The sequence below is a fragment of the Columba livia genome, chromosome 1, assembly GCF_036013475.1.
Source record: "Columba livia isolate bColLiv1 breed racing homer chromosome 1, bColLiv1.pat.W.v2, whole genome shotgun sequence".
Lineage (NCBI taxonomy): Eukaryota > Metazoa > Chordata > Aves > Columbiformes > Columbidae > Columba > Columba livia.
Genome location: NC_088602.1, coordinates 29,464,120 through 29,491,379, shown reverse-complemented (window position 1 = coordinate 29,491,379; position 27,260 = coordinate 29,464,120). Strand labels below are relative to the sequence as shown.

The 27,260-nt window shown below is 40.9% G+C and overlaps 1 protein-coding gene across 1 annotated transcript; it reads left to right on the top strand.

Annotated features, from left to right (window-relative positions):
• Positions 1-5,046: 5,046 nt before the first annotated feature.
• On the top strand, positions 5,047-25,771 carry MRPS31 (mitochondrial ribosomal protein S31). The gene is made up of 7 exons (XM_065052559.1): positions 5,047-5,229; positions 7,315-7,623; positions 8,331-8,489; positions 13,320-13,466; positions 16,582-16,655; positions 20,835-20,978; positions 25,422-25,771. The coding sequence occupies exons 1-7, from the start codon at positions 5,099-5,101 to the stop codon at positions 25,631-25,633; spliced, it is 1,176 nt and encodes a 391-aa protein (XP_064908631.1). The 5' UTR covers positions 5,047-5,098; the 3' UTR covers positions 25,634-25,771.
• Positions 25,772-27,260: the final 1,489 nt, after the last annotated feature.

Genomic DNA, 27,260 nt, shown 5'->3' with positions numbered 1-27,260 from the left:
TTCCCCTCCTGCTAGTTTGCAGTGTTTGACAGTTTTAAAAAATGTCATTCAAGCAATGGAGGGGAAGGAAAATTAACTGTGACCATTTTTTTTTGCACTATATGACTGAATAACAGTTATAAAAAACAAAACCAACTATTCTCCTTTTCCCAAAATACAAAATGCCCCATTAAGTTTAACATACGTGTTAGAGGACTAAGCTGTACAGGTTTGGAGCTATCTTAAAAAATAAAGATACTGCAGTCTACAATCTCCTGTCTGAAGTTATAAAGGTATACCTGACATTTTAGATACTGACTAAAATAAAAAGGATTTTCTTCAGCCTCTCTAGTTGTATTGAATGGTGAAATAATTGCGGAGGCACACATTAAAAAGGTGTTCCTGTTTTGACGTCTGCTAAAACCTCTAGCTTTACTGGTGCATAAACAAGAGTGACCTGTAGCACATCAAACCAGACATGGACAGACATTCATAAGCAATTTGCTGTAGATCAACAAGTGACTTCTCCTAAGTCAAGATGTCACTTTTGTGTTCATAGCTTTTTGGGGACAGTGGCATGTAGTGGCTTAAAACACTGTGATGAGGGTTAATACCACTTTCCTCAGCTGAAACTGCACAAAACTCTTTTTTCTCATTTGATTAGCAATTAACTGAAGTGCTTGCAATAAGGCTCATCAGAAGCAATACCCAGCTGAAAGCAGCAGGACACTACAGCCTGTAGAAAGGTAAATGAGCAGTCCTGTAATGTCTATCAGTGATCAGTAATACTTGAGATACCCTGCCAGACCAGTGTTCCAGGGAAGTGCTGGACGCCTGCAATCCCTGTTGAATTGCACATATGTTTGCATGGATTGAGACACACAGACCTACATATTTGAGCTTAGATCTCTGGTATTTTCCCCCAAATAAAACCGATTGCTCCTACTTTCAAAGCCCAAACCAAGGAAAAAGCATTATAAATAGCAGGAAGTTAAATGTATGTTTTTTCCCATCACTTTTAATTAATCGTAGGGTTCAAATATGGCTGATTTTTCTATATGATTATTTCCTTGAAACTTTCCTTTAAATGTTTTGGGGCTGTTCTTCAAAATATGGCAATTGTTAAGGAAGAACAGGCTACAAGTGGTTTTAGAAACAATAAATCAAATTGTAAATTATTCAATGTAGAAATAATAGCTGAATCTGTGGTGATCAGTTAGTGGTAGTAAGTTAGTTGTGCATCTCAAATGATCTGAAATACTTAGAGATTACTGTTCAGTCACAAAGAATGTTGACCTGCGAGCTGACTCCTTTTTTAGCAGGACTGCAGCACTGTTGGATGATTCAGTTGGTGAAAAGTATCTAACCCCGAATGTAATGAAGCTTGCAACTAATCAACTAATATGCTGTTAAACCACGTGCTGCCTGCTGTCACCATGTGCCAGCTGAAACAACAGGGCTTGAGTATTTCAGGGTGCTTGTTCATAACCACGTTCCTCGAGAAGACCACCAGGCCTGGTCTGCTGGTGTCTGGACCCTGTACAAAAGATGGAGAGGATGAAAGTACTTGAAATGTTGCCTGGGAGATTTTGTAGCTGTGAAATGTGGTACTACAATGAGCATGTTGCCACCACATGGCTGTTTCTGCTATCTGCACCCGTGTCTACTAAGCCAAACTGTGCTATCTGCCCCTGCACCGTGCTTGTGTGGAGGTTCTAATGGACAATTTGTTTGGGGCCTGATTTCAGTCATCCCCTCAAAGGATTTAGGCAAGACAGAAATGGGACCTGTGCAGAGAGCTTGCCTTGCAAGTGCTTTGCAGGAACAGGGAAGAGCTTTCTCGGACTGAAAGAGTCTGGCTTGGGGTATGGGTGATTTGCTTTGGGATGTGATGGCCCACTGTGTGACAGGAGGGGCACAACCCCCTTGAGCGGAGTGTTTCGGCACTGGAGGGATGGATAACCTCTGGGAGATGAAAAGCTGGGAGGGGGATGCTATGGAAACTTGTCTGATGCAGAAAAGGAAAGGGTTTCTTTGTCACATGCATTCCTTTCCATTTTGCAGGATCCTAGCAGTCCAAGCCTGTCTCCTGGACCCACCATCTCCAGCCAACCACAGGCAAACCATTTACCCTCTGAAAGCCATTTTGCCTTTCTTGGGGAAATCCTCATTTTGCAGGACAATGAACGTCAGTTCTTCACAAGTATCATCCCAGAATAGCAGCCAGAGCTGTATAAATGAGACCATTTAAACCTTGCAGTGGATGTTGTCTGGACTGTTTAGAGAGGTGGGTCAAGCAATACAGTACCACATGGGGGTTGTACATGGAGGGAAAGATGGCTGCTGCATGTAAGGCCTTACACAGATGATGGTGATTTGGGTACTGATGTGCTACTGTCAAATGTAAGTGAAAGGACAGTGTTGGCCTTTCCAGAGTAGGTTGCAGTAAATTAAGTGAAGGTTTGGGGAACAGCTTTGAATCCTATGTTTCACGAGGATGTTTGTCCCTAACCTAAGGCAAAATAGACTCGCCAAGTCAGAGGTGAGGAGCCTCAGCACTAGATGTTTCAGTCTGCTAGTCTGTTTCTGTTGGACCCAATTCATTGCTAGCATAGACGGTCCCACCACCTTGGGAACTCCAGAACTTCCTGGACTGTGGCATCTTCCTAGTAAGCGTGGGGATTGAAGACCTTACTACAAACCTCTCTGGAAGCACAGGGATGAGGGATAGTGCAAGTCTGAGGAGAAAAAAAATAAAGCTCATGTTCTTGTTATAGGGATCATTCCAAGAGAGAGAAGAGACTAGCTGCAGTCACTGTTATCACTTGGTATTTGCTTGCTGTGACTCTAAAAGAATGGAGAACATGCAGGTAAATGGTGCAGCTGGGCAGCGCAAGATGCATTGCTCTGTGAAAAGGCAGCTGAAGACCACCAAAGTAATTTGGAGCAGATTTGGTGACACAAACATTACTGTGACTACTGATTCCAACCAGAGTGAAAACATCAGAGGTGTTCAGCTGCATTCAGGAACTGAGTTGATGTGATCTGAGTTACAGCAGAGTAAAACACCCCCAGAGACAGGTCTTTGGAGGAATTTTTCTTTGCAGTGTAAGGATTGCACTTCCAGGTTCTGTTTTCTGTTCTTTATTTTTCTTAGTTTGCCTAATATTCTTGATAACCAGTTGCTATGCAGTTATGGTGCACCATGAGCCTCTTCTGCCTGTTTTTTAGCCAGCCGCAAATACTTACCCTTAAAATCTCGTTGAAAAACAGGAACCTAAAAGACCAACATGCAGAGCTGAAACTGGTATGTTTCTTGGACATTTTTCTAAGACTTCTATCCATTTTCCTAATGACTAATAGTTCAGGCATGCAATGGAGTTATGGAGAGTTAGTTACTGAATATCAACCAAACTCTGAGAATTGTTCTTGTTACATTGCCTCAGGCAGGACAACATGATATGACCAGGCAGCAGCTCACAGGGAGGGAGGGCTGTGATACAGAGGAATGGATTTTTAGGAATCAAAGTTATTTGTTAGTGGAGTTACCCAGCTTGAAAGATCTGTGTAGGGGACATATGGGGGGGTTGTAATAATGGTAAAAAAAGTAAAGGGTAAAAAGGTCGTTTGGAAATTGCAATTGCATGCAACAGGGAAAAAACCTTGGAGGACAAAAAACACATGGACATGTTAATATTGCCAAAAGTCAGGCAGAGTTTGAGGAAACTGGCCAACAGCAGCAGTTCCAGTTCACTGGATTTTTGTTTTCAGTTTGATTTCAGACTGATTTAAGTCAGACCCAAAATTTTCCTTCCATTTCTGGTACATCTGAAGTTCCTCTGATCCTTTTCAGCTAGATCAGGGTTCTCTTTAGTATTTGTGCTCACAGCAGGATGCCATTTTCCACAGCAACAGCTAAAGGCCTCAAGGCAGATCCACTGTATGTATCTGTCCCTGGACTGGACACCCCAAAGCTATCATGAGCATATCCTGGAGCAGAGACTGGAAAAACACCAGATTTCATCCCTTTGGTATTTGTAAGCCCAGTCAGTCTCTAGTTGTGGATAGATTTTGTCCAGAAAAAGAAGATTTTCTGCTTTTTCCCTTCCCTTGCCAGCTCATGCTTCTTATATAATACCTCTGAGCTGTGGCTGATGTCCACCACCCAGCTGGAAGGAACACACAAGCACCCCTTGGGCTCCTGAGCTCCCTCTGAAAATGGCGTGAAGTGAGAAATGAACAGGAGCTGGGTGCCAAAACACTGCTGTGGAACAAGCCATGTGCCAAAAGTGCCATGCAGACTGAAACCTGTGGGCAGATGTTTTATATTTAATGTTTTCAGTACCACAAGCTTTAGAGAGAGATGAGAGACCCTTGTATTAGCTGGCTGTAAACGAATCTAGTTTTAAATTTCTTAAAGCAACTTACATTCTGAAATACAATATCGTCCGTCCTTTGAAGAGGTGACTGGTCTTCAGATACCATGGCAGCACCATTCTGGATGCTGCTGCCTGTTTGGTTTGTCTTCACCTGTACTGCTAACAAGAGTCTAAAAAAAGACTCTTTTTGGAACTTGAACGTGTTGAATCTATCAGATTTATTTGTTAAATATCAAGAAATACATACTCAGGAAACTGGCATGGGTGAGCCATCATCCTGCTGGGGCGGGATAGGTGTCCCTAACACAGAGCCAATTTAATGAGTATTCAGTGACAGAAATAATGGGAAATATCTGATGAGACACACACACTTAATAAACACCACTATTCTTTTCATCATAAAATCGATGAAGCGCTTTGTGGTCTCTTGCATGTATCTGTGTTTGCTCAGTGGTGAGAGCTGCACCTTCCCCGAAGCTTCTGGGTGTCTCCAACCATTAGCTGCCTCACAGGGGCCATCCCAAGTCTTGGTTTACCTGCCTGCGACTCTTGGCTCCGAATGAAAACGTGTAGGAGAGCGCCCGCGGTTGAGACGGGTTTGCAGAGGACCAGGCAGCGCCGCCGCTCCAGGCGGAACGCTGGTGCCCGGAACGCTCGGCGCAGCTCCCGTTCCCGCCCGGCAGCGCCGGGGGCACGGCGCAGGGGGACGGGCCGCCGCGGGTGGCCGCGCCGCGGGCACGATGTGGAGCCGCGTCCGTGGCTGGGGCGGCGCGGCCGGGGGCTCCTGTCGGCTCGCAGCGCGGCTCCTCGCCGGGCCAGCGAGCGGCCGGGAGGCGGCAGGGGCAGCGCGGCAGGAGGGGAGGCCCGGCAGGTACCGTCACCTTGGGGAGGGAGCGCCCGGTGGCGGGGGGGCCTTGCCGGGGTCCGCGGCCGCGCCTCGCCTCGCCTCGCCCCACACCACGGCCTTACGAGGGATGGGGTTTGCTCGGCTCCCCGGGAAAGCTGCTCCCGTTCGCCGCAGGTGGGGCCGTGCCCGTCGTGGATTGGGTTGCCTGGCCTGGCCCGGGCTGCCGCGCTGGCCTGTGCGTTAATCGGGGCTTCGTGTTTTAGCGACTTTCTCCCATGACCGTGGCGCCTGGAGCGGGCGGGCGGGCGGGCGGGGCCCACTCGGTGCCGCCCGCCGCCGCCCTGCGTTCGGCTGCCCTGTTCCCGGTGCCTCGGGGCGTGAACCCGCTCGGGCAGCCGGCGGGGCAGGGTTAGTCCGCCCGTCCTGCCGGGGCTGGGGCCACGGGGGAGCGGAGTGCGGTAGAGGGCGGAGGCTCTCACCTTGATTTCTTCTTCGTCCTGCTCATCTTTGAGTGGTGCAGACTTAAAGGGTGAGTGTCACGAGAATGGAGCCAGGCTCTTCTCAGTGACAACCAATGATAGGACAAGGGGCAGTGAGTACAAACTGGAACACAGGAGGTTCCACTTAAATACAAGAAGAAACTTATTCTTAGTGAGGGTGCCAGAGCACTGGAACAGGCTGCCCAGGGAGGTTGTGGAGTTTCCAACTCTGGAGACATTCAAAACCCGCCTGGATACCTTCCTGTGTAACTTCATCTAGGTGTTCCTGCTCCGGCAGGGGGATTGGACTGGATGATCTTTTGAGGTCCCTTCCAGTCCCTGACATTCTGTGATTCCGTGTGAAACCACATGTGTGTGTCACCCGAGCTTAATTTCACAGTGTGTGTATCAGCAGAGTTGTGTTGCTTGTCAGCAGAGGGACGTGCCCAAAGCACCGTCTAAGAGCAGTATTTGGAAGTTCATTTTTATTTAAAGATTTTAACTGCTTTCAATTAAAAGTCAGGTGTGTGCTTTTTTTTTTTTTTTTTTTTTTATTTTGAAGCATCTCAATAGGATTGAACAAGCTCTGATACTGTGATAGCTGCATGTATAAAGCAGCTTGGTTTCTTTTGTAGCCGTGTTTGCGTTCTAAGGTTAGGCTTCTGAGCAGAAGGCAAGCTTGATGGTAGGTGAAATACAGTAATGCAATCTGGCTTCAAATGCTTAAGGTTTACAGCCTTGCTGTCTTTTTCTGACACTGTAAGCAAAGGTCTCTGAATGGATAAATAGTTTTAAAGAGCATACAGGGTGAATTAACAAAAAAAATAAGAGTAGCTGTGAATGTAAAGATTCACAATATTTCATTTTAGCATCTATTATGTTCTTTATGATAGTTTTTCCAGAGGATGCAGTTGTGTCTCTGTTGCAATAAATCCTGAGCAGCTCCTTGCTGTCCCTGGCTTTGCATCCTCGCCTGCACCATGCCAGTTTTAGCTTCTTTCAGTGATGTGGTAAACTAGGTAGAGGCACTGTTCCAGAGGGAAAAATAATCAAAATTACTTTTTTGTTTGTTACTGGGTTATCTTGCAGCTGGATGCATTTCCCCTTATGGCTGTGCAGGTGCTTGGCTGCTCTGTTGCGGGGCATAGGGTAGGGGAATGTGATCCATAGTAGTACCAGAAGTGTGAAGTGGTGTGAAGCTAAATGGGTGTGTGCAATCCTTTTTCAGGTGGCTAGGAGTGATCTCTGCCTCATCTTAAGAGTTTCAGTGGGTTTTCTATAGTACTGTTGAATTTAAGTATCAGCTACTGGTAGATTCAAATTCTCCGTCTGCTACCTAATGCAGAGATACTTTGAAAGCTTTAAGTTCAGAGATTAGATACAAGTTTTTTGTGGAGGAAATACAATTGTTTACTTGATTTTTGTGATGAAGAAACCATAAATAACTGAGAGTTTTTAATAGTGTTGTAGTAGACCTTCTCAGAAGTTAAAAGGTACACATGATGTGTACTTAACATACACAGTTTGCACTCAACTAGGCCAAGGCAGTTGTAGCTGGGTTTTTTTTTAGGCTTACAAAATTCAGCCTTGGACCCTATTTTTAACTTCTGTTTTCTATTTATTTATCTAGACTTTGTCTATCATCTAGCAAAATACAGAAACTCTTCAGCACAAGCAGCGTGCTTTCTACTGAGAAAGTTAAATCTACCGCTTCTGAAGACAGCACCACTGAAGTGGCATCAAAAAGTCAGGAGGGTACACCAGAAACACCAAAGCAGAAGTTGTTGGACCTTATTGGCAACATGAAAGTAGAAGTGAGCTACCGGAAGAAACTCCAACAGTTAAAAACCCGTGAGGTCAAAAATCAAGTTACAGATAAGCTGGAAGGCACGGACGGTGAAGGTGCTGTGCTTCAGAGGACTACAGAAGACATCAAGCGGTAAAGTACAACAAACTTTTCTTAGCTTGTTTTCTCCTTTTTCAAATTGCTTTTTTCATCATCTAGAACAAAATAAAGCATCAAATGCCGTTTCAAAGTATGGAAAAGAATCTTGTAAGGGCATGTGGTATACACATGTAGAGTGAGTAAATCACAGGGGAGAATCTGGACAAAAGATATTGTGTGCTTCCTAGCTTTTGCTACCTTTTTCTGCACCGAGACTCTTGGAAGGTTGCACTAAAATCTGCCTGTGGAAAGTTATTTTAATGGGAAGGGGGAAATACAATTCAGATAAAATACAATAAAACCGAGGAAAAAGAAAAAAAAAATATTGAAGAATGGTATAATGATTGCCATGTCCTGCGAGTGGCTCCTCTCCACAAAGCGTTACCTCGTGTTTATAACCCTACAGGTCCCTGCTGCCTGTGGTCTTCAGGCTTCACATCCGAGGGGCTACGCAGTGGCGCAGGGCTGCCATTGTCCCGGGTTTGAGAACAAGAGCTCGTCAGTGGCATTTGGCAGTTGATGATTAGTGCAACACAGGGCAAACCTCGCCGTCCCCCTGCCCACTCCCATTTGCGATAATGTGTAACTGTAACTTCTGAGGTATTGAGGCATAAAATGACAGTACAGAAATGACAATTTAAATATATTAAGGCTTTTTTTTTTTTTTTTTTTGATTTCCATATCTTTTGTGTTTCTTACAGAGGCAAACCTTTAAATCCAGAACTGGTGAAGGCTGTTTCTGCAGTCGCGTCTTCCCTACCACTCAACAAGAAACAAACAGAATCGGAACTACTTGCACAGCTAAGACGGCACGAAGAAACCACAGATAAACAGAAAAAGGCAGGAGTTATTAACATACGGTCTGTTTATTGAATATTATTCTCAATAATGTTAGTAATTCTGATTTTGCAATGTCATCTTGAAGGTGACTGGGTTCTGTGTTGGAAAGATGGCCCTAAAACATTTGGACAGGTTATCCTTGGAATGAATGAATATTGGGAACATCAGTGGTCTGGTTATATCATACTCCCTGAGTTTTGCCATCCTCATTCTAAAATGTTTTTGCAGAAATTGAATTGTTTTCCTGCCCAGGATCATTACTTTATTGGACAGGCTAGCAAAATAACTTTTTTTTCCCAAGCTTCTGAGATTCTCACACAATGGATGGGTTTGTAGACCTTTCAGACACTCTGTCTGGACTGGTGAATTTTCATGACAGCTCTGCAGAACTGAACTATAGCAGCTCTATTTATAGCCCCACCCTTCCTTTCAAAACTTTCCAGTCAACCTTAGAAACTCATCTCTTGGCTTAACTCTGTTTCCAGTGTGGCTTTCAATCAGATGAGAAACATTTGTTCGGAAATTGAAACAGTTACGCATACAGCTTTTTTGGAAGATGGTTGAAGACAGGTTTTTAATTCTCTTTTTGTTTTTTCTTTTCAGCTAGTATTCAGATAACTACTCAGAAAATAAGGCGTTAAGGCATCCAGGTGAAATGCTTAACTAAATAGAAAATTGGATATTCAGCAAAACAGGAATGTGAAACCTTTGTTATGGCTGTTTGTGGTGTGAACTGCAGCCTGCTTGTCTTAGTTTTAATCTATTTTGTGAAAACGGATTTGTCCCAAACCAGGATGTAAGTTTGACCCATGTATTACTATTTGTAAGTTGATCTAGGGATTACTAAAGGATCTGCTTTGTATATGTGTTGCACTACAAACAGAGCAGCCAACAAGCTAGTGATGTTCATGGCTGGTGTCTGCTTTTTAAGTGAGTGAAACCTAAGGAAGAACGTGACAGATGCTTGTGAATAGGTTGAGTTAGATGGTTGCAAAGAGACTGGGATATGCAGCGCTCAGTGAATAACTTTGTTCCTCAGTGGTTGTGAAGGGAAAAGGGAAACACTAGGCAAGTTTCCCTTTTAGTCTGTGTTTGTGATTCTCTGCCAAGAGTGCTAATGATGATTGTGTGGAGCAGAATGAAATTCTCTCCAAATGTGTGAAGTCTGTGCTATTTGAGGAGGAAGTATGGTTGTAGGTAGTACGTGCCAGCATCTCCAAAGGCTGTGTGTATATGATCTGTTTTCATAATGTCCTTTCAGAGTGAATACAGGAGATCTCGAGAACAACCTCTCTTTCCACAGGCTCTTAGAGCCAAAGTGGTTAGCTCTAAAGGTTAGAAGTCTGGCTGTTTTATGTAGAATTGATGTGTTTCTGCCTCTTTTTTTTTTTTTTTTTTTTTTCTCTTCATGTGTGCAGTATTACCAAAAAGCTTAAGAGACACTTCCTAATCTAAGGAGAATAAATAAGGAATAAATAAAGAATATTAACTATTAATTACCAGTGAGGTTGTTCTATCTCTGTCACTGGGATTTTCAGAAGAGCAGGGCATGCAGATGTCTTAATAATGGCCTTGGGTGTGGATGGCCACCTTAAATGTAATTAGAATCTGCTTCAGTACCTGTTAAGAATGTTGGAGGACCATACTGATACTGACTGTGCTAATATGTGCAGTGGTTAATCTTGTGCACCTGCATCTATTCCTTAAGGTATACGTGCTCTTCTTTAAACAGGCTGATCTGCCTGCTGGCATCAGAGGCTCACTGTCCTCACCACACATTGCGCTTTCCCTGTAGCACTTACCCGGCTGTGGCTGCTGTGCAAGAAAGTGTCTAAGGCAGTTGTAGTCTAAGCAGAAAGGCTTTTTTTCTATTGAAAAGGAGTTTAAGTTCTTCAGAAATTTAAAAGCTGAAGTCCTTGCAGCTGTATACTGACTCTATATAGTTGATTGATGGGTTAAGATGTGCTATTACAATATTTTATAACAGGCTTGTGGATAAATTGCTGTGGTTAGAAAAATGCATTTTCTTCAACCAAAACCGGCCTTTTTGGTTGAATAGGAATGTCGTGGCTGGCTTGCTGTGCTTGGAGTTGGCAGTTTCTACTCCCTGAGATAGCTTTGTGAAGTAGCTTGTTTCTCCCTGTGAATATACATATGGTGGTTGTATTTTTTTTCCCTCCACTCTATGCTGAAAAGCTCTGTTTTCTTCCTTACTAGTTAGGTAACAGTTTGAAACTCCTATCAGTGGATGAGTTTTCAGGAAAGACCAGCATCTCCTGCTGACTTTCATGACTGAAAACTTGGTTAATAGTAACCTTTCGCAATCAGGCTCTGAGATAAATGTGGTACTTTCAGCTTTCTGATCAGTGTTTAAAATGTTTTCGTTTTTATTTTTAAAAAGCCCAGCATCCCTCAGGCTTGCTGGGGCACGACTTCATACTCCAGAATACCTCAATCCACACAAGACACTAATATATTAGGAAGCAGTTACTTTTATTCAGACATGATTATTTTCTGTGGAATTTTATTTGACAAGAGAACATGTGCAGTTTAACTTTTCATTTTTTTTTATAGAGGTTTTGCATTTAGTATACTAACCCATTTTACAAGGCAATATGTATTGCTCTGTTATTAAAACAATTCACAACTTCACAAGCAGTAGAGCCTTATAATGCTCAACTGCAAAAAATGAGGATGCTGTTATTGAGATTTATGTTATATAGTAAATTGTACGTTGTCCAGATCTTTTGACTTGTACTAATTTTTTTCCAGGATTGTGGCATGACCTCCAGAGGTCACTGTTGTCTGCAGTCTCCTCCTTGGCTTGTTTTGTAGACAGCATGAGGACAGTGTGTTTGCTAGGAGGGGAAAATATTAATAATACAGGAATTTATTTTTCTGAGTGTGGGATGAAGTTTCACTCAGTGGAAATTACAACAGCACTATACTAGAATAAAATCAGCAGCACTACAAATTTAAATTTCAGCTCCTGTTTTGGGTGAACAAGATGAGCGGTAATTTAGAGCTTAAGCTAAAATATATCCAAAGCTCCTTGTCTCTCCATTTTTAGTATTGTAATTATTTGTTCGTAATCAGGAAGGAGAGAGAATCTGTGTTTGTTACAAAAGCTCTACCTCTTCCCATCTCTGGAAGGCAGAAATATCTAGGGACTTGGATTTTTTTAACCTCGTGTTGGACATGAGGTAATATCATGTAATATCTGACCACTGTAAGTATGCTGGGCTTGGAGTATGACTTTGTAATCTGATGTTTTTTTGTTAAAAATGCTTTAAAGACATCTTTGTAGTTTTGTTTTTAATTAATGCAGAGACACTTTTAATGGTAGAGTGATGAATGTTGCTGCCAGAAATGTTCATATACCAACGATGAGTTGACATTAGGACTTCCCAGTGAGAAATGTGACACCATGGATTGCATATTCTGAGAGCTTAGTAGCATAGTCTATCTAGACCTACTGTGCAAAACCACAAATAAATGGAAGTCAGCTGTGAGGAGGGCTGCTCTGAGGAAGCCTGATCCCCTGTAGCATGGGAACCCTCCAGCCTTGCAGGTCACAGCCAAGTCAAGCGGTTGTGCTGGGCTGGCTGTGACTGGCCTTAGGAATTACGTCCCTTTGACCCTCACCAGTGTGTCAGGCTTCTGATCCAACACCAGCTCACCAATGCCGCTAGGCATTTCATAGAGCAACTTCTGGTGAGAGATACGCAAGTAATCTGAGATTGTTTTTTCCTTATGATTAAAATGAAATTATTTAGAACTTGTTTTCTGATGCCTTTCTTTCAGAGTAGGTGCTTGAAGAACTATGCTGTTCTGGTTCTGTTGTTTGAAACCACATTTAAAACTGAAGAGAAATCCTACTGAGTTACTGTGGCAATTAGCTTTTACAATTTTCCAAAAGTATTTATTTCTTGTCAGTAAAATCTCTTGATTTGAGCTGCCAAAAACATAGTCTGAATTGCATTCAGATTTTCATAAAATGGATATGCAGTGCTTTTGACTTGCCCTATTTTTGTTTTTTGGGACAGTATTTATGTCTTAAAACTTGAGTGCTGCAATATTGGGTTACTGTGTGTTATTGGAAGCGGTTGGGCAGAGAGGATAACTGTGACTAAGATTGCCAGCTTGGTCTTTACCAAGCAAGAGACTTACCAGTTCAGGGGATGGATTGGCGGAGGCAGAAAGGCACTGTGTTTTCCCCTTTGTGTTCAGAATGAGCCACACACGACGCTGGAAGAGATCAAAGAGTTTGCTCTTCACGTAAGATTTTGACTTCAGAATTATGAGGGAAGATGTGCTCTGTTAATGCTGTAATGTGATTATGCAATGTGAGAGATTGCAGTGGATCAGGAAAGGTGACCTACATATTAGGGTGACATGATTGACCCATGTCAGCTGATGTGTGAAGGCAAGCTTCCTTTTGGTCTGCAGCAGCTCAGCTCTGTCCCTGAGCAGTGTTGGTTCCTGTCCAAAAAACTGGTGGTTCCTTGTATCCCGATAAATTCTTAATTTACTTAAGCAAAATGTACCAAGTCCACTCCAAATATTGGTATGCAGATACAGGAAATTTTTCTTTTAGTTGGAAACTAAATAATTTCAAAGCAAGCATTCATTGTAGATTTAGTAGGCTAAAATAGCACTCTTAATTTAACCTGTATAGAATGTAAGAACTGAAGTGGTTTATTAAGTAAGACTTTAACTTAACTTTAACTTAAAAATGGGTATATTTTGTGAGGAATCTATGATGTTGTCTTACAGAGGCTTATGAAACGTGACAAACTTCCTTGCTTTTTCAATTTCTTGAGGTTTTACATTTGTGTTTTTAATTTCAGCAACGTTATTTCAGAAATGGCGGTTAAAAGGGAGTCTCGAGCTCGGCGAGGTGTGAGGATATCCAATCGTATTTCCGTGGATTTCGATGAGGATGGGCAAAGAATCAAGTCTGAAAGACTCTCACGTCAGTCTTCTGACTCCAGAAGGTATTTTTATTGTGTTCCCTTCTAATAGAAGGACTGTGCAAAAAATTACTAACAGATAATATTTAAAATCTAGTTGTACATGTTTATGCCACCATGATACTTAAGAGCTTAAAGGAATAACTTAAGCATTTTTCAAGAAAAGTGCTGTTAGCATTGCAGTAAACTTCTGTGAGCACAGATTTGTTAATGATAACCAGCTAATCAAGTAATTTGCATTTTTTAAATATTAAATTGTAGATAATTAAAAATATTTGTGGAAATGTAATTGTGTTTGTTTTAAGTAGTTTAAATTATTTTCACTTATGTGTAATACTGTTTCATATAAGTGTTTTTTAAGGGGAAGTGGAGACTTCCAAGGCTTACTTTCATCTAATGGAAAACTTCCATAAATGTTGCGTATTTTGAGAAGTTTCATCAGTTCTGTTGAGGTTTTAAAGAGACTTTAAAGTTTGGGGTTTTTAAAATTTTTTTTACCACCTTGTTGCAACTAATAAGTCATTCTATGATTTCTTTATTGCCCGTGACATTGTAATTGTCTATGAAATGAACTTTATAACTTACATGATGATTTCATGGTATCCCTCAAAATTATCTTGCTGCTGGTTTATGTGGCCAGTCTATCAATGAATTAAGGAGTGCTCTTATAGTTTGGCAGAGTTCCTGCAGTGAGAGAGCACCAAGCTGGTCTCCATCGATAGTTAAGCCATAGTTGATGGACACTTGAAGTTGATCCTTGGCCTGATATGGACCCTTATCCTCCACTACTCCATTCCCATGCTGGGGGGAGGATGAAGGTGATGATGAAGCAGAGAAGCAGACTCCTAAGCAGAGGCTGCTGGGCTGGATCCAGAACACAATTCCTTACTTGGCAATCACAAACTTCAATCACTTTTTGCAGATTAATCACCTTTCCTTAAGGTTAGGGGCTGGAAGTTGAGGGAGTCATTTGTGTTTAGATAGGTAATGCCCAAGACAGAATTTGGATAACTAAGGAAAAGCAAAACAAAACATAAATTTATGGGTGAGTAAATGTACAATATTCTGCCTTCTTTGGCCCAGACATCTATTTCAGTTTATTGTAAACAGAGAGTGGTGACGTCCCACAAGGAACAAATTGAAATGCATGAGTTGAGCCTGTAGATCATGCAGAAACCTCAAAGAAGTGGCTATAGCCAGTCATTGGAAGAATTTAGCTTCCTTGCTGAAATATTTCTGAGTGGATTCCTTGTTCTTGAACTACCACACCGTTAAGGTGTGTTGGGGAGGTTTGGGTCTGGGGCCTCTCTGATGTTACAAGACAGCAAACAGTCCTGTCTTTTCCTAATGTGGAGCTTGCAGAAAGCACAAGAGGGGCTTCTTGTAATAGAAGCTGAAAGGAAGAAGTGGAACAAGGTTCTAGACCAAGCCCTCCTGACTTAGATATTTCTGTCCTGATATTTTAATTCGGCTATAAGCTGCCAGTTTGAGGAACAAGGGAACTGACTTCATTATCAGTTGCTGAATAACTCCATAGATATTTTTAATCTGGGGATAATTATCAGAGTTGGTAGTCACATGAAAGTAATTTTGTTATTAGGCTGTGATTCTTGACTGTGAGAAATTACTTTATTTAAGACGTTGGATTAAAAGTTTTTCAAAGTTTGAAAGAATAGAAATAATATGATCTAGAAGTAGAAACTGAAAACCTGAGCTATTACCTGTTTGTACAGTGTATATTACTTTATATCTTTGCTAAACTTTTCATTTACTAACTTACTGCAAGATAAAGTTAATTTCAATTATGTTTGAGAGGGTTTATTAAATGTGTGATGCCTGAGAAGCTGTCTTACTCTCTTCGTGTGATGAAACTGGACTTGGTATATCACTTCAGGAACAGTATCTTAAAATAGTTTTTAAAATCCTGGTAATGAGCAAACTGTCTCCAGTTTCAGTCCTACATTAGTTCCTGCATCCCTGAAAATCTAACAGGTATACTTACACGTTGATAATGTGGGTTAGGAAGAATATCTAAGTTTAACTGGCAATGTTGTTTTATTGTAATTTGAAGTTGTCATTTTAAAATGAATTTTCTTCCAAGTGATGCTTGTATCTTTGGCCAGTGTTATGGGGAGTTACACACAGACAGGAAAATATAATCCTAAATCAACATTCTTTTAAGGCTCTGTAATGAAATTGCTCAGTGCTGAAATAGATTCAGGGTAGTTACATCAATAAAATGCAATATGGCAAGAGCAGGTTTGCAGAAGTGGTTTGTGGCCATCAGAAATCTGTAGTGAATCCAGTGAGGTGAAATTTTGAGGTCAGGAAGGGCAAGTATTGCCAGGGTAACAGTGAATATGTAATAACATGAAGTAGGAACTATTAGAGTTCCAGATGAAACCTGGAAGATTGTATGCTTAAAATAATTATTTGTTCTAAAGTTCAGTGTCTTCTACAGTAAAGGCATTGGTTTTCCTTTTTTCTGTTTATAAGAAAATCTATTTTGATTACTTGTTCGACTCTTGGATTAAAAAAAACATAGTACAGGCTCATGCCTAAAGATAAACATGGTTTAAAATAGATGGTCGGAGTGAAATACTCTTATATTCAAAAAAGAGAGCATCAGGGTGATGCTGTTTAAAATATACTGTGCAGATATACTTTGAGTGTTTGCCATATGGCAGAGAAGGTGGCTGTGTAATCTTCCAAAAAGTCTATCTATGTCATAAAGCAGGAATTGTTTGATTTAACTGTTGCCTTTTCTCTTCCTGAATTGTGCAATATTTTTAACAGGGGAAAAAGAAAACAAATCACCAGGTTCACTTTTTGGTTGCAACTTTGTAAAATTGCTTGAGTACTGTGGTTTGATACTGTTTAGCTTTGTTCAGATTCCCAAATATTTCCGTAAAAAGTGACCGCAAATATGATGTTTGATTTATGCTCATTCTTTCACATGGAAATGTTTTGAGAAGCTCTATTACGGACAAACAGTTAAAAGTCTGAGGATTTAGTGAGAGTCCCACTCTTTTTTTTTCCTCCAGAGTTGTGTTAGTTCATGAGAATATTTTGTGCTTTTAAATTTGTTATCTGGCAGTGTTGTGAAATACTTAATATGATTTTTCTTTTTTGTTTATAGAAGTCTCAAAGTAGGAAGGAGACTTAATATATTCACTAAGGCTTCTACAGAAACAGAAAAGGCGCTGCAAACAGGTTAGTGGAAATTCAATAATGGAAACCCCAGTGAAGCCAAGTTCCGAATATTTAGAATATCAAGAGATTCACTGTTGTGGAGGAGACTTATGACCTGTTAACTTCCTGCTTTCAGACATATAAAAAAATAAATACTGTAATGTAACTCTGATTTTTAGTAAGCAAACTTCCATGCAGTGTCAGGCATTAATGTTTTCTGTACTAATCAGGACATTCTGTTACTGAACTTGAACAGTAAGTGGCTTTTTGTCACTAAGGCCAGTCTTTCTTCTGTGAGTGTAAAACTAGCCTGGAGAACGGGTAAATTGGCTCCAGTAGCTTATTTGGTCTAGTTGCAAACTTGCTGCATTTGTTTTATGGCAAAGAAACACAAGGCTGTAATCTCAGGGAAACAACTAACGCTCTTGGGGTGGCTACACATAAGCAGGGCACAAAACCACCAAGCCCATATATTTTGTTGGTTTGTGGCCTTCTCTTGTTTAGTGTTGTATATGTAGCTCGAAAGATCCTGTAAGTGCCTGCTTTACCTGCTGTGAAGCTCTTCATAAATGTTTAGAATCATAGAATAGTTTGGGTTGGAAGGGACCTTCAAAGGTCATCTAGTCCAACCCCCTGCAGTGAGCAGGGACATCTTCAACTAGCTCAGGTTGCTCAGAGCCCCATCCAGCCTGGCCTTGAATACCTCCAGGGATGGGGCATCTACCACCATTCTGGGCAACCCGGGACAGTGTTTTACCACCCTCACTGTAAAAGATTTCTTCCTTATATCTTTTCTAAATCTACCCTCTTTTAGTTTAAAACCATTACCCCTTGTCCTGTTGCTGCAGACTCTGCTAAAAACTCTGTCCCCATCTTTCTTATAGGCCCCCTCAAAGTACTGAAAGGCTGCAGTAAGGTCTCCTTGGAGCCTTCTCTTTTCCAGGCTGATAAACCCCAACTCTCTCAGCCTGTCCTCACAGCAGAGCTGTTCCAGCCCTCCGATCATTTTTGTGGCCTCCTCTGGCCCCTCTCCAACAGGTCCATGTCTTTCCTGTACTGAGGCTCCAGAGCTGGACACAGGACTCCAGGTGGGGTCTCACCAGAGCAGAGCAGAGGGGCAGATTCAGCTCCCTCGACCTGCTGGCCACACTGACCAAGATAAGATTTGCCTTCTGGGCTGCAAGCACACGTTGCTGGCTATGTCCAGTCATTCATCCCCCAGTATCCCCAAGTCCTTCTCCACAGGGCTGCTCTCAATCCCTTCATCCCCCAGCCTCTATTGATACCAGAGGTTGCCGTGACCCAGGTGCAAGACCTTGCACTTTACCTTGTTGAACCTCATGGAGTTCACATGGACCCACCTCTTGAGCTTGCCCAGCTCTATGTGGATGGCATCCCATCCCTCAAGCATGTCAACTGCACCACTCAGCTTGGTGTCATCAACAAATTAGCTGAGGATGCACTCAATCCCATGATGTTGTTGATGAAGTCATTAAACAGTACTGGTCCCAATATGTGCCCCTGAGGGACACAATTTGTCACTTATCTCCATCCAGATGTTGAGCCGCTGACCACTATTCTCTGGATCTGACTGTGCAGGCAGTTCCTTGTCTACCAAATGTATGTGCCAAAACTCACATGAGATAAAACCAAAACCAGGTGTGACCCACCTTCATATTCCCTGAAAGGCACAGCACTGCAGGAACAGTCTTAATGCCACGTAAGGGGGTGGCTTTCACATGTGAGGGCTTAGCTTTACTAGACTGGGTTTTGGCTAAGAGTGTGTGAATACAGGCAAGTAATTTAAAGAACTCCCTCCCTCTTCTTTCTGAACAGTGAAACTGTGCATTGTTAGCACTGACCTTTAATACACTGATTTTTCTAAGCTATTTTGGGGCCCTTTGGAAAAAAGACTTTATTTCAGTGAAGTGACTTAGAACTGTATATAAAGCCAGCATCTGCAGAATTAGTATTCTTCTCTGATAGATTATAAAATGATACATATTTGTTTCCATTTCAAGAAAAAGACTGTTAGTTTCTGCTGGATTCTAGCTGAGTAATTTTCTCCTTTTTTTTTTGTACACTTGAAACTGCAGAGAGAAATTAATTTGTTTATGTAATTTCTTCAGGAAGCTGACAGTGCTATTTGCGTATTTTCAAGCATCTGTGAGTTTTCTGAACTCAACAACCTCGGTGCTGAACTATGAAAGTTACTTGTTAGAATGGAATTCAATTTACTATTTTTTAAGATTGCCCATTTCCTTAAAATTGGTCCCTTTTACATATAAAAACATGACGAATGATGCAGCGTTTGTTTTTAACTATCTTGACGACTGCGTTGTTCAAGTAAATGGTGTTGAATCAAATTTACTCAGGTAAAACAGTGAGAATTTAACCTTTCTTTTTTGCATGAGCACAATGCAGATGCAACAGCACATACTGGTGACTCGAGATAAAAAGTTGAGATACACTATTTTTTTAACAGAGAACTGGAATGTGCACAAATTGTGTAAGAGAACAAGTGGACTTTATTGGATTTGTAATTAGATATTAAGAAATAAGCTTTTTTTCAGCTTTTTATATGGTGTTTCTGTCTTTGATTCTGGGTAGCCTTGGGGAAATCTACAATATATTCTAAGCCAGGAAGCTTATTATTTGGCTTTCTCACTGAGCCTGGTGACAAACATTTATTTTGCATTAATCTCAAGAAACAGCAACGTATAACTTGATACCTTGATTCATTTGCTTTCACTTTATTGGCTTATATTAATGGAGATAATGAGTTAAAATATTGTTTGTACTTTACAGAAAAGCAAGTTCATAACAGAGAACTTGATTCTGTATATTCAATATTTATTTTGAAAACCTGAATGTTAACTGGGAAGTAAATTGGCATAGTGGAAAAATTATTCGTAACTGTTAACATATACTGTCAGTATTATTTGCAGTTTCACAGAGGTGAAAATGTTTGTCACGTTTACTTCAAGCTTGAAAAAATGAGTTTCTGCTCTCTTCCATTAGAATATTTGTTAGTAGTGTTATTACTGGAAGGTATTCTTTAAGATGTGGACAGTAACTTCATTCTGGTATGGTTTCTCATGTTATGTTTTGTCTGTTATTTTATTCCTGCCTTCAGCCCTCAAATCAAAGAAGGCAGCTATGGAAGATAGTTCTGGAAACTTCCCTGCTAAATAAGAAATAATTTGAAAAAGTAACTTCTGATTTAACACAAAAAAATTAAAAACTTTTCAGTATGTAAAAATACTGTTTGCCTTTTTGGTTTGATTTTTCTTAAAGGAGAGCGGAGATTTTTTTAATCCAGTAGAGTTGTGAGCCACTGAGCCAAAGATGAAATTGCGTCCAAGATTTAAAGACGCTTCTGAGTAGCAAAATAATAGCTGATTGGCTGTGATCCGTTTCATGTGGACTGTGATATTTGAGTTCACATCAAGGTCTCTGTTCTGAGGAGCTCGGGGTGAATTGGTAACTGGGGGAGACGTGAAAGCCGAGGGGAGCAGGATGTCCGCCGGCTCCAGGAGCAACAGCTCCCGGCAGTTCCTCCCTGTCCTCTGGTGACAGCTCATCCCCTGCGCTCCAGCCCTGCCGCCCAGTCTGGGCTCATGACCAGTTCTCCTGGGCGGAGGGGCAGCAGCTGCTTCAGAGTGACTCTGCTGCCATATGAGTGCACTTGGATAAAATAAAATAATGACTTGCATCAGGAAAGATGCGTCCCTAAAGGGTTTGAGAGAAGAATAGGAAATCAGGGTTTCGTAAACCCAAGAGACAAAAACTTAGGAGTGCTGGGGAAGGAATTGCCATCATTTGTAGATTGAGTATAGTTGTGAAGTACCTGAAAACTCTAGTAAGCAAGATTCCTTTAGCAGAGTGCACCAGTCAAGTTCAGAGTTTGTCATATGTACAATTTGTGAAAGACAAAAAAGAAAAATGACTGTGTGAAAGTTTTAAAAATAAATTGCCCCCTAGGAGTCCAGAATATGTTTTCGCCAGACATTTAAGAACTTAATGGACTTCCATTTCAACAGAGAATTCTTATTGAGAAAGGTGAGGCTGGCAACTGAAGTAGAAAAATTTGCCAGTTGAAAGTTGTAATCTGTGTAAAGGTTAATGTTAAAGGATTTTGTTTTAGCTAAGGAGAAGTCTTTGGCATCCTGACAGATCTTTCCAAAATTTCTTTTTTAGTATCTTCACCAACAATTTGGGATCTGGAATTTGCAAAGGAGGTTGCAGCAGTAACTGCACAGCCTCCTCGAAACGGTTTTGAGGAGATGATCCAGTGGACAAAAGAAGGAATACTGTGGGAATATCCAATTGACAATGAAGCTGGTATGTGTACTGTTAACTTGTATTATCTGTCTCTATTTATGTTTTTTGAGAATTAGAGCATGCTGTGACCTTTGACTGTTTTAACGTAGTGTTTCAGCTATGAGTCATGCACTTGATAGTAAACAAATATAACTCTCCAACTGTCCCAAATCAGAGATGCTTCAGATGAACTTATTCTGGCACTTGTCTGGTGAAGTTCTGCAGGTGGTTTGGCTGATCTGAGCACTGGCTGCTGCCAAAAAGGGGGGAACTCTCTCCCTCCTTTTCTCACTCAGTCCTGACGCTTTCAACACCAAAAGGCCATTCAAGGCTATTACATAATACCTTTTACTGTGCAACTTCTTTAAAGAAGCTTCTAGCAGAGGATGGAAAATCTTAAAGCTGCTGTGTGAGTTTTATAATGCTCATTCTGTTCTTTGGTGCGGCTCTCAGCCCAAGTGGCTGGCTGGATCCTCATCAGCTCTCTGCCAGTTCCATATCTGCACTGGCTGAGCGTTAAACAGCTGTTTGCTCCCTTCGTTCTGTCTGTTTCATAAGCAAAACAGTCATGATATTCACTCGCTCTGGGCATCTGTCTTAACTAGACATCTTTGTGCACTGTATTTACTTTTATTACCATAAAAAAAAAGAAGAAACTCTGTGTGAAGTTAAGCCAGGAATGAGAGAGAGAAAAATGTTAAGGAAGGGGAGATGTGCAGAAAGCAAGTGTACTCTTTAGGAATGGGGACTTCTTAACTTCAGGTAGAGCTTGCCTGTGGTGTGTGGTTTATTTATTTTTTTAAGACATTAAACAGAACTACTTCAGAATGATTCAGTCACTGAAAGCAAAACAGGTTAGTATCTGAAGCTGAGAGTCTTTGAAAATCTGTCCTTTACCAAGCTGCAAATTGCATAATGTGGTTCATTGTTTCTTAATGCTTATTCTCATCCTATTTTTGCAGTTTCTTCACAGAATTTAATCACTGCTCCCGGAACTGATTTGTTCCATCATGTAGACATCTGAGTGTATTCTAGTCATGTTCTTGCAAGTTTAAAACCACTGCCACCAATGGTTTTTCTGTTGTTGTAATGTGGCTGGAACCCTGCTGTCTGGGACCATAAGTGGACCGGGCGTCTTTGGCAGCGAATGTTGTTTCTGTTGCAGCAATGCGGCCGGAACCGTGCTGTCTGGGATGGGGTGGCGAATGGACAAAGAGTCTTTGCATATACTTAAACAAGAATCTTTATTGATTTGTCCACAAAGACCAGTCGTGGAAAATTCCAGTGGAGCATTCAAAAATCTATCCCCTCTCAGGTTGAAATATCAAGTCAGTAAATTCCAGCCGATCAAACTGCCAGCCACAGGCTGTTAATCAGGTCAGGTATGTCAAAGCGCTTGTTGAGAGCTTGAAAGCCTCACTCCAATTATTTCAACATATACTGTACTTTCAGTGGCTCTGCAAAAGAAAGATGCTCATTCCCTCTGTTAATTTTGCAGCTTTGTAGCAGTTATTTCCCTCAATAGGAGGACGTTACTTCTGTATCAAGAAATGTGTGATTTTTCTTTTGTGTCACAAGCACATGGCTTTAAAAACACACGTGTAATTAAATTTTCTATTTAGGAAGCATGTATACTCAACTTTTAGCATTATGAGAGCCCATAAAATTTTAAGTATAAAAGAGAAAGAAGACAGCTTATAACTGTTTTTCTTGGCTCCAGAGCATCTCTGGTGTTCTAGTTAGAGTGCTTTGAGGCATCAGGGCAAGGCTGTGATTTTTAAAACTTCTCTGTCCATGACGTGAACATCTGAAGATGTGGGTGCACACAAGGGTTGCTGCAGTGGCCAGCAGCAGTTTTTCCCCATATCCCGCTGCCCTGTTCTGTGCTCACGTCCGCATGTCCTTTCCCTTCTCTGATGCAGTTGAAGTTACTGTTAGTCAGAAAACTACCTTTTTTTCTCTACATCTCTCCAAACTCTGCTTAATTTTTCCCAGATTAGCAAACCTTCAGTATAGCTTGCGTAACATCATTCTCACTCCTCCTCCTTTCTGCTTGCCTCTTCTCCTTCTAGTAGCTTTAGTTCTGCTCCATGACTTGCCGTGGCAAAAAGTTGGGAAAAGTGTTGATTTCTGCTCCTCTTTAAAATTATTTCTGTGTATTTATGCCTTGATGACTCAGATCCTGAGGAGTGCAGTGGTTAAAAAGGACAGTGCAGATTATTGGTGCTACTTTGCTTTAGCACCTCATTCTGAGGAGCAAATGCTTCTGGTGGGCCAGAGATTGTTATGGCAAAAGTGACGGGTTTAATGGGAATCTCAGAAAATTAATGCCTCAGTTGTCCCAGATGGCTTCCGTAGGCGAGAGTTTGCCAACTCCTCTTGTGGCTGTTTGCTGAGATGCTATTTTCAGCAGAGAAGCGTTGCATCGGTTTGCCAGGAGAGGTGGCAGATGTTATGCAATCATTTTAGGTTTGGTTTGTTTTAATAATTCTGGGTCTATCCTGGGGACCTACTATGAAGGCGTGATATTTATAATTCTAAAAATCCTACAATCATAGAATAGTTTTGTTTGGAAGGGACCTTTAAAGATCATCTGGTTCCATCTCCCCTGCCATGGGCAGGGACATCTTTCACTAGATCAGATTGTTTGGTCATCTTCCACCAGATCCGGATACGTGGTCCTCTTTATTTATGATGAGTATGTCAGCAAGACTCTGTGTAAGGATGGACACTTGCATTTGAGATGTCATCTTTAAGGCAAGGTTTGTTGTCTCTTGGGAGAGCTAGAGAAATTCCCTGGACTTTCTGGTTTACATAGGGGTTTGGAAATAGGATATTGAGAGTGAGTGACTTCTTGCTTTGAGGTCGGTAAAGAAAATCCTCTACTTTAGACTCCCACCATGTTCTTTCAAGTCAGGTTTCTGAGGGGGCAAGGGACAGGCTTGTTCTTCCCATGCAGCAGGAGTTATGCCTTGCTGGAGGTGGGGAAGCCATGCAAGCATATCTCATCTAATCCCATGAGAGGTCTCAGCCTCTGATGCTTTGGGCAGTTGTGGTCTCTTTTTGTGAGACACACTAGACTTTCTCGAGGACTGAAATATGTGGTTTAACTGAAATGTTTAGACTTAGCACTTCATCCCCAAGCCATATGTCATGTTTTTGACAAATGGGAGATCAAAGGAATCATTCCTTCTGACCTGAATTTTTGTGTGAGACTATACATGGCTTAATTTCTTTCAGGTTAGAGATGAAAATTGGAGAAATTATTAATTAGACGTAATCTTTTCTGACACCCTCCATCCCCAAAAGGAAAGCATCCAAAAGACCAAATTTTACTAGCAGCAGCATTCAGATTCTTTCAGTAGTGGGTTCATTGGTTTATTTCTCTTGGATTTTTGTGACCAGCAGAAGTCTGGAAATCTGGAAGGGATGATGGCTTGTGAAAGCAATCAACAGCTTCTAGGTACAGGGAGATTCCACTTACCCTTGCTGGGGAAAGTCGGTGTGGGTGGCATGCTAAAAGGATCATCTCTCTGCTTCTGTAAGTGGACATAGGTTTCCAGGCACAGCGGAAATGTACCTTCTGAAGCTGACATGACCTTTATTTTTCCTTTTAACATAAGGGGAAAAGAAGAGAGCTTCTGAAGTAGGAAATGTGCTTTCTTTTTCAAGGACAAGAGAGATAAAAGTACCATATAGCTGGTATATTTCTGGGAAAAATGTGTGGGAAAAATAGAACTATTTCTCATTTTAAAACAGGAAAGAAATAATGCAGGCTTAATGAATGCAAGCTTAGAGACTTCTCCATCCAGGAGCTGTGTATCTTTTCTGCTGGAACTTCAGAAGCTCTAACAAAATAGGAAGCATAGGAATGACATGGCTTAATTACCTCAGTTTTAATACTCCTGATTTAGTGTTGCCAAATAATGGATCATATCCTAGCTAGAAAAACTACATGTACACTTGTGTCTTCTCATTTTAGTCAATTTAGGCAATCAGTGTTTTATTAAGAAAGTGTCCACAATCTAAAAGGTGGACCCATGATAAATCAAAATTTTCACATATTGAACAAACAGGTTTTTAGCAAGAAGATTGATTTATTGTTTGAATTATCCCCCCTGCTCCTGCCCTGGCATCAACTTTCAGCGAGATTACCAGCGAGAAAGTTGATTTAAATATTCGATATTCTTATAAATGAGAGCACAAAACGGAAGTAATATGGTAGACAGTAGTATGATAACATGCTGACATTTTTTGTGGAGGGAGAAATTAATATCTTAAAATTCTGCAGTTTCTTTCACCTCTGCGTTATTGGCTTAACTGTGCAAAAGAATTAAAAGACACCGAACCATAATTTGATTAATTTAAGATTACTTGCACACCGTGTCCTTTTTTACCTTGATAAATTCCCTGTTGTACTATGACTGTCATTTTGTCTGTTTTTGGTTTTTTCCCTTCCGTTAGGGATGGAGGATGATGCTGAATTCCATGAACATATCTTTCTGGAGAAACACCTTGAAGACTTTCCCAAGCAAGGACCTATTCGCCACTTCATGGAACTAGTCATCTGTGGGCTTTCGAAAAACCCGTACCTCAGCGTTAAGCAGAAGATTGAACACATTGAGTGGTTTCAGAAGTATTTTGAGGAAAAGAAGGAATATCTTCAAGAGATTTGAGGCTTGGGAAAGTGCTTAACCTTGAAAGGAAGAAAAATTGCATCGAAATTGATGTTTTCTTATCATAGAAATATTGTCAGTGGATAGTAATCATGTGACCTGAAAGTTGTATCTTAAATAATAAACTGCAAGGTCATACTTTCCTGTGTGTATGTCCATGTATAGGTAAATATTTTTTGACAACAAAAGGAAGGACCTGTTTTTTTTGTAGAATGTGTGTTTAAAGTTTAGTTTATCAAAATTGTTGTCTTTTAAATTTGGAACTAATCTTTTGACCAAAGAAAATATTAGGTCTAATTCCACTTGCTACAGCCTTCACACTTGGTGTGTATCTTGACAGGTTTCATCGTCTTTCCCATTCTGGAAAAGTTGCAATGCTTTTGTTTTTAAAAAACTCCTGATAACAGCTCTTATTTTGAAAAGCTGTTACTGAGATAGTAAGACTTCATTTTGCTAATTAATTAAATACACTGGTATTTGGATGGTATTAATCCTTTCTGTCCTCCTTTCACTAATTATCTTTGTTAGTTCATTTTGAAATTTTTGGTAATAACTATGTCATTTGAATTTAATTCTTACTAGTTCATCTGTTCAACGAAAGGCTATTGTATTCCTGAGATGTGTGCTCAGTGTAATACTGGTGAGTTACACAAAAAAAGTGCAGGAAATCTCTCTTTACCACCCATTCTTGAGCTTTTGACAAACTTCCTGTTGTCATTTGTTTTTCAAAAATGGCTCTGGTTGAAAAGAATCCTTAAAGTTCTGTTCATTTAGAGCGAGCAGTCTTATGATGACTGCAATGTCTGGAGCTGTTTATCCCCTGCAGCTGCAGGACGTGACATAGCTGGCAAGGAGAGCTGTCACCTACAGATTGTCACTCAACGCCACTGCTGTTTTCTGTCTAGTCCTCTGATGTTGGTGAAATAACTTCTTATTTTCTAGATTATCCTTATTTTAGTTAATTGTCTATCGTCCTTTGTATCTCTTAAGCAACTGCAGTATATTTTACTTCAGTTATCTCATGATAATTTTTCATCCAGAATTACTTGCATGGTCATTCAGAATCCTGGATTGCATCTTGCTGTTTAATTTTTCAGAGCTCTTCCAGCTCACATATTTTGTTCTTCCTTGTTCTCTCGCATTTACTCTAGTCATTTTATCAGCTGTCCTGCCCCTGTCCTCTTATGTTTTCTTGGAGTCGATGTGGAATGATGATAAAATACTGGCTTCATAGTCAAACGGATTTTTAATCGGAATTACAAGAAAGCAAATGGAAAACTAGGAGTTGGCCTTTTTCTGTGAGTTGGAATGTTGTTGCTGTGTTCTGCTCATGCGCAGGACGGGAGTTTGCCTGTGGCGAAGGGCAAGGCCCGGGCTGTGGAAGGGAAAAGCAGCCTTTCGACTTTCTAGCTGTAAGAACAGCAAGGTTCAGATTCTGCAGAGTTTTTCAGAGGCTTCCTGGCTTTGGAATGGAGAGAGTGGGAATGATATCGGAGTATCTCCATTTAGTACTAGGATAGTTTTAGTTTTTGGTTCAATGTCCAGATACATTTTACTTAAAAAATACCATTCTTCACGAATTTCTACCAACGTGATGCATTCCACTGTATTTCAAGCCTCTTCTAAA

Coding starts and splice junctions, on each gene's coding strand:
- MRPS31 (XM_065052559.1), top strand. CDS start 5,099: ATGTGGAGCCGCGTCCGTGGCTGGGGCGGCGCGGCCGGGGGCTCCTGT. Junction 7,624..8,330: donor ACTACAGAAGACATCAAGCG/GTAAAGTACAAC, acceptor TGTTTCTTACAG/AGGCAAACCTTTAAATCCAG. Junction 20,979..25,421: donor TCCAATTGACAATGAAGCTG/GTATGTGTACTG, acceptor CCCTTCCGTTAG/GGATGGAGGATGATGCTGAA.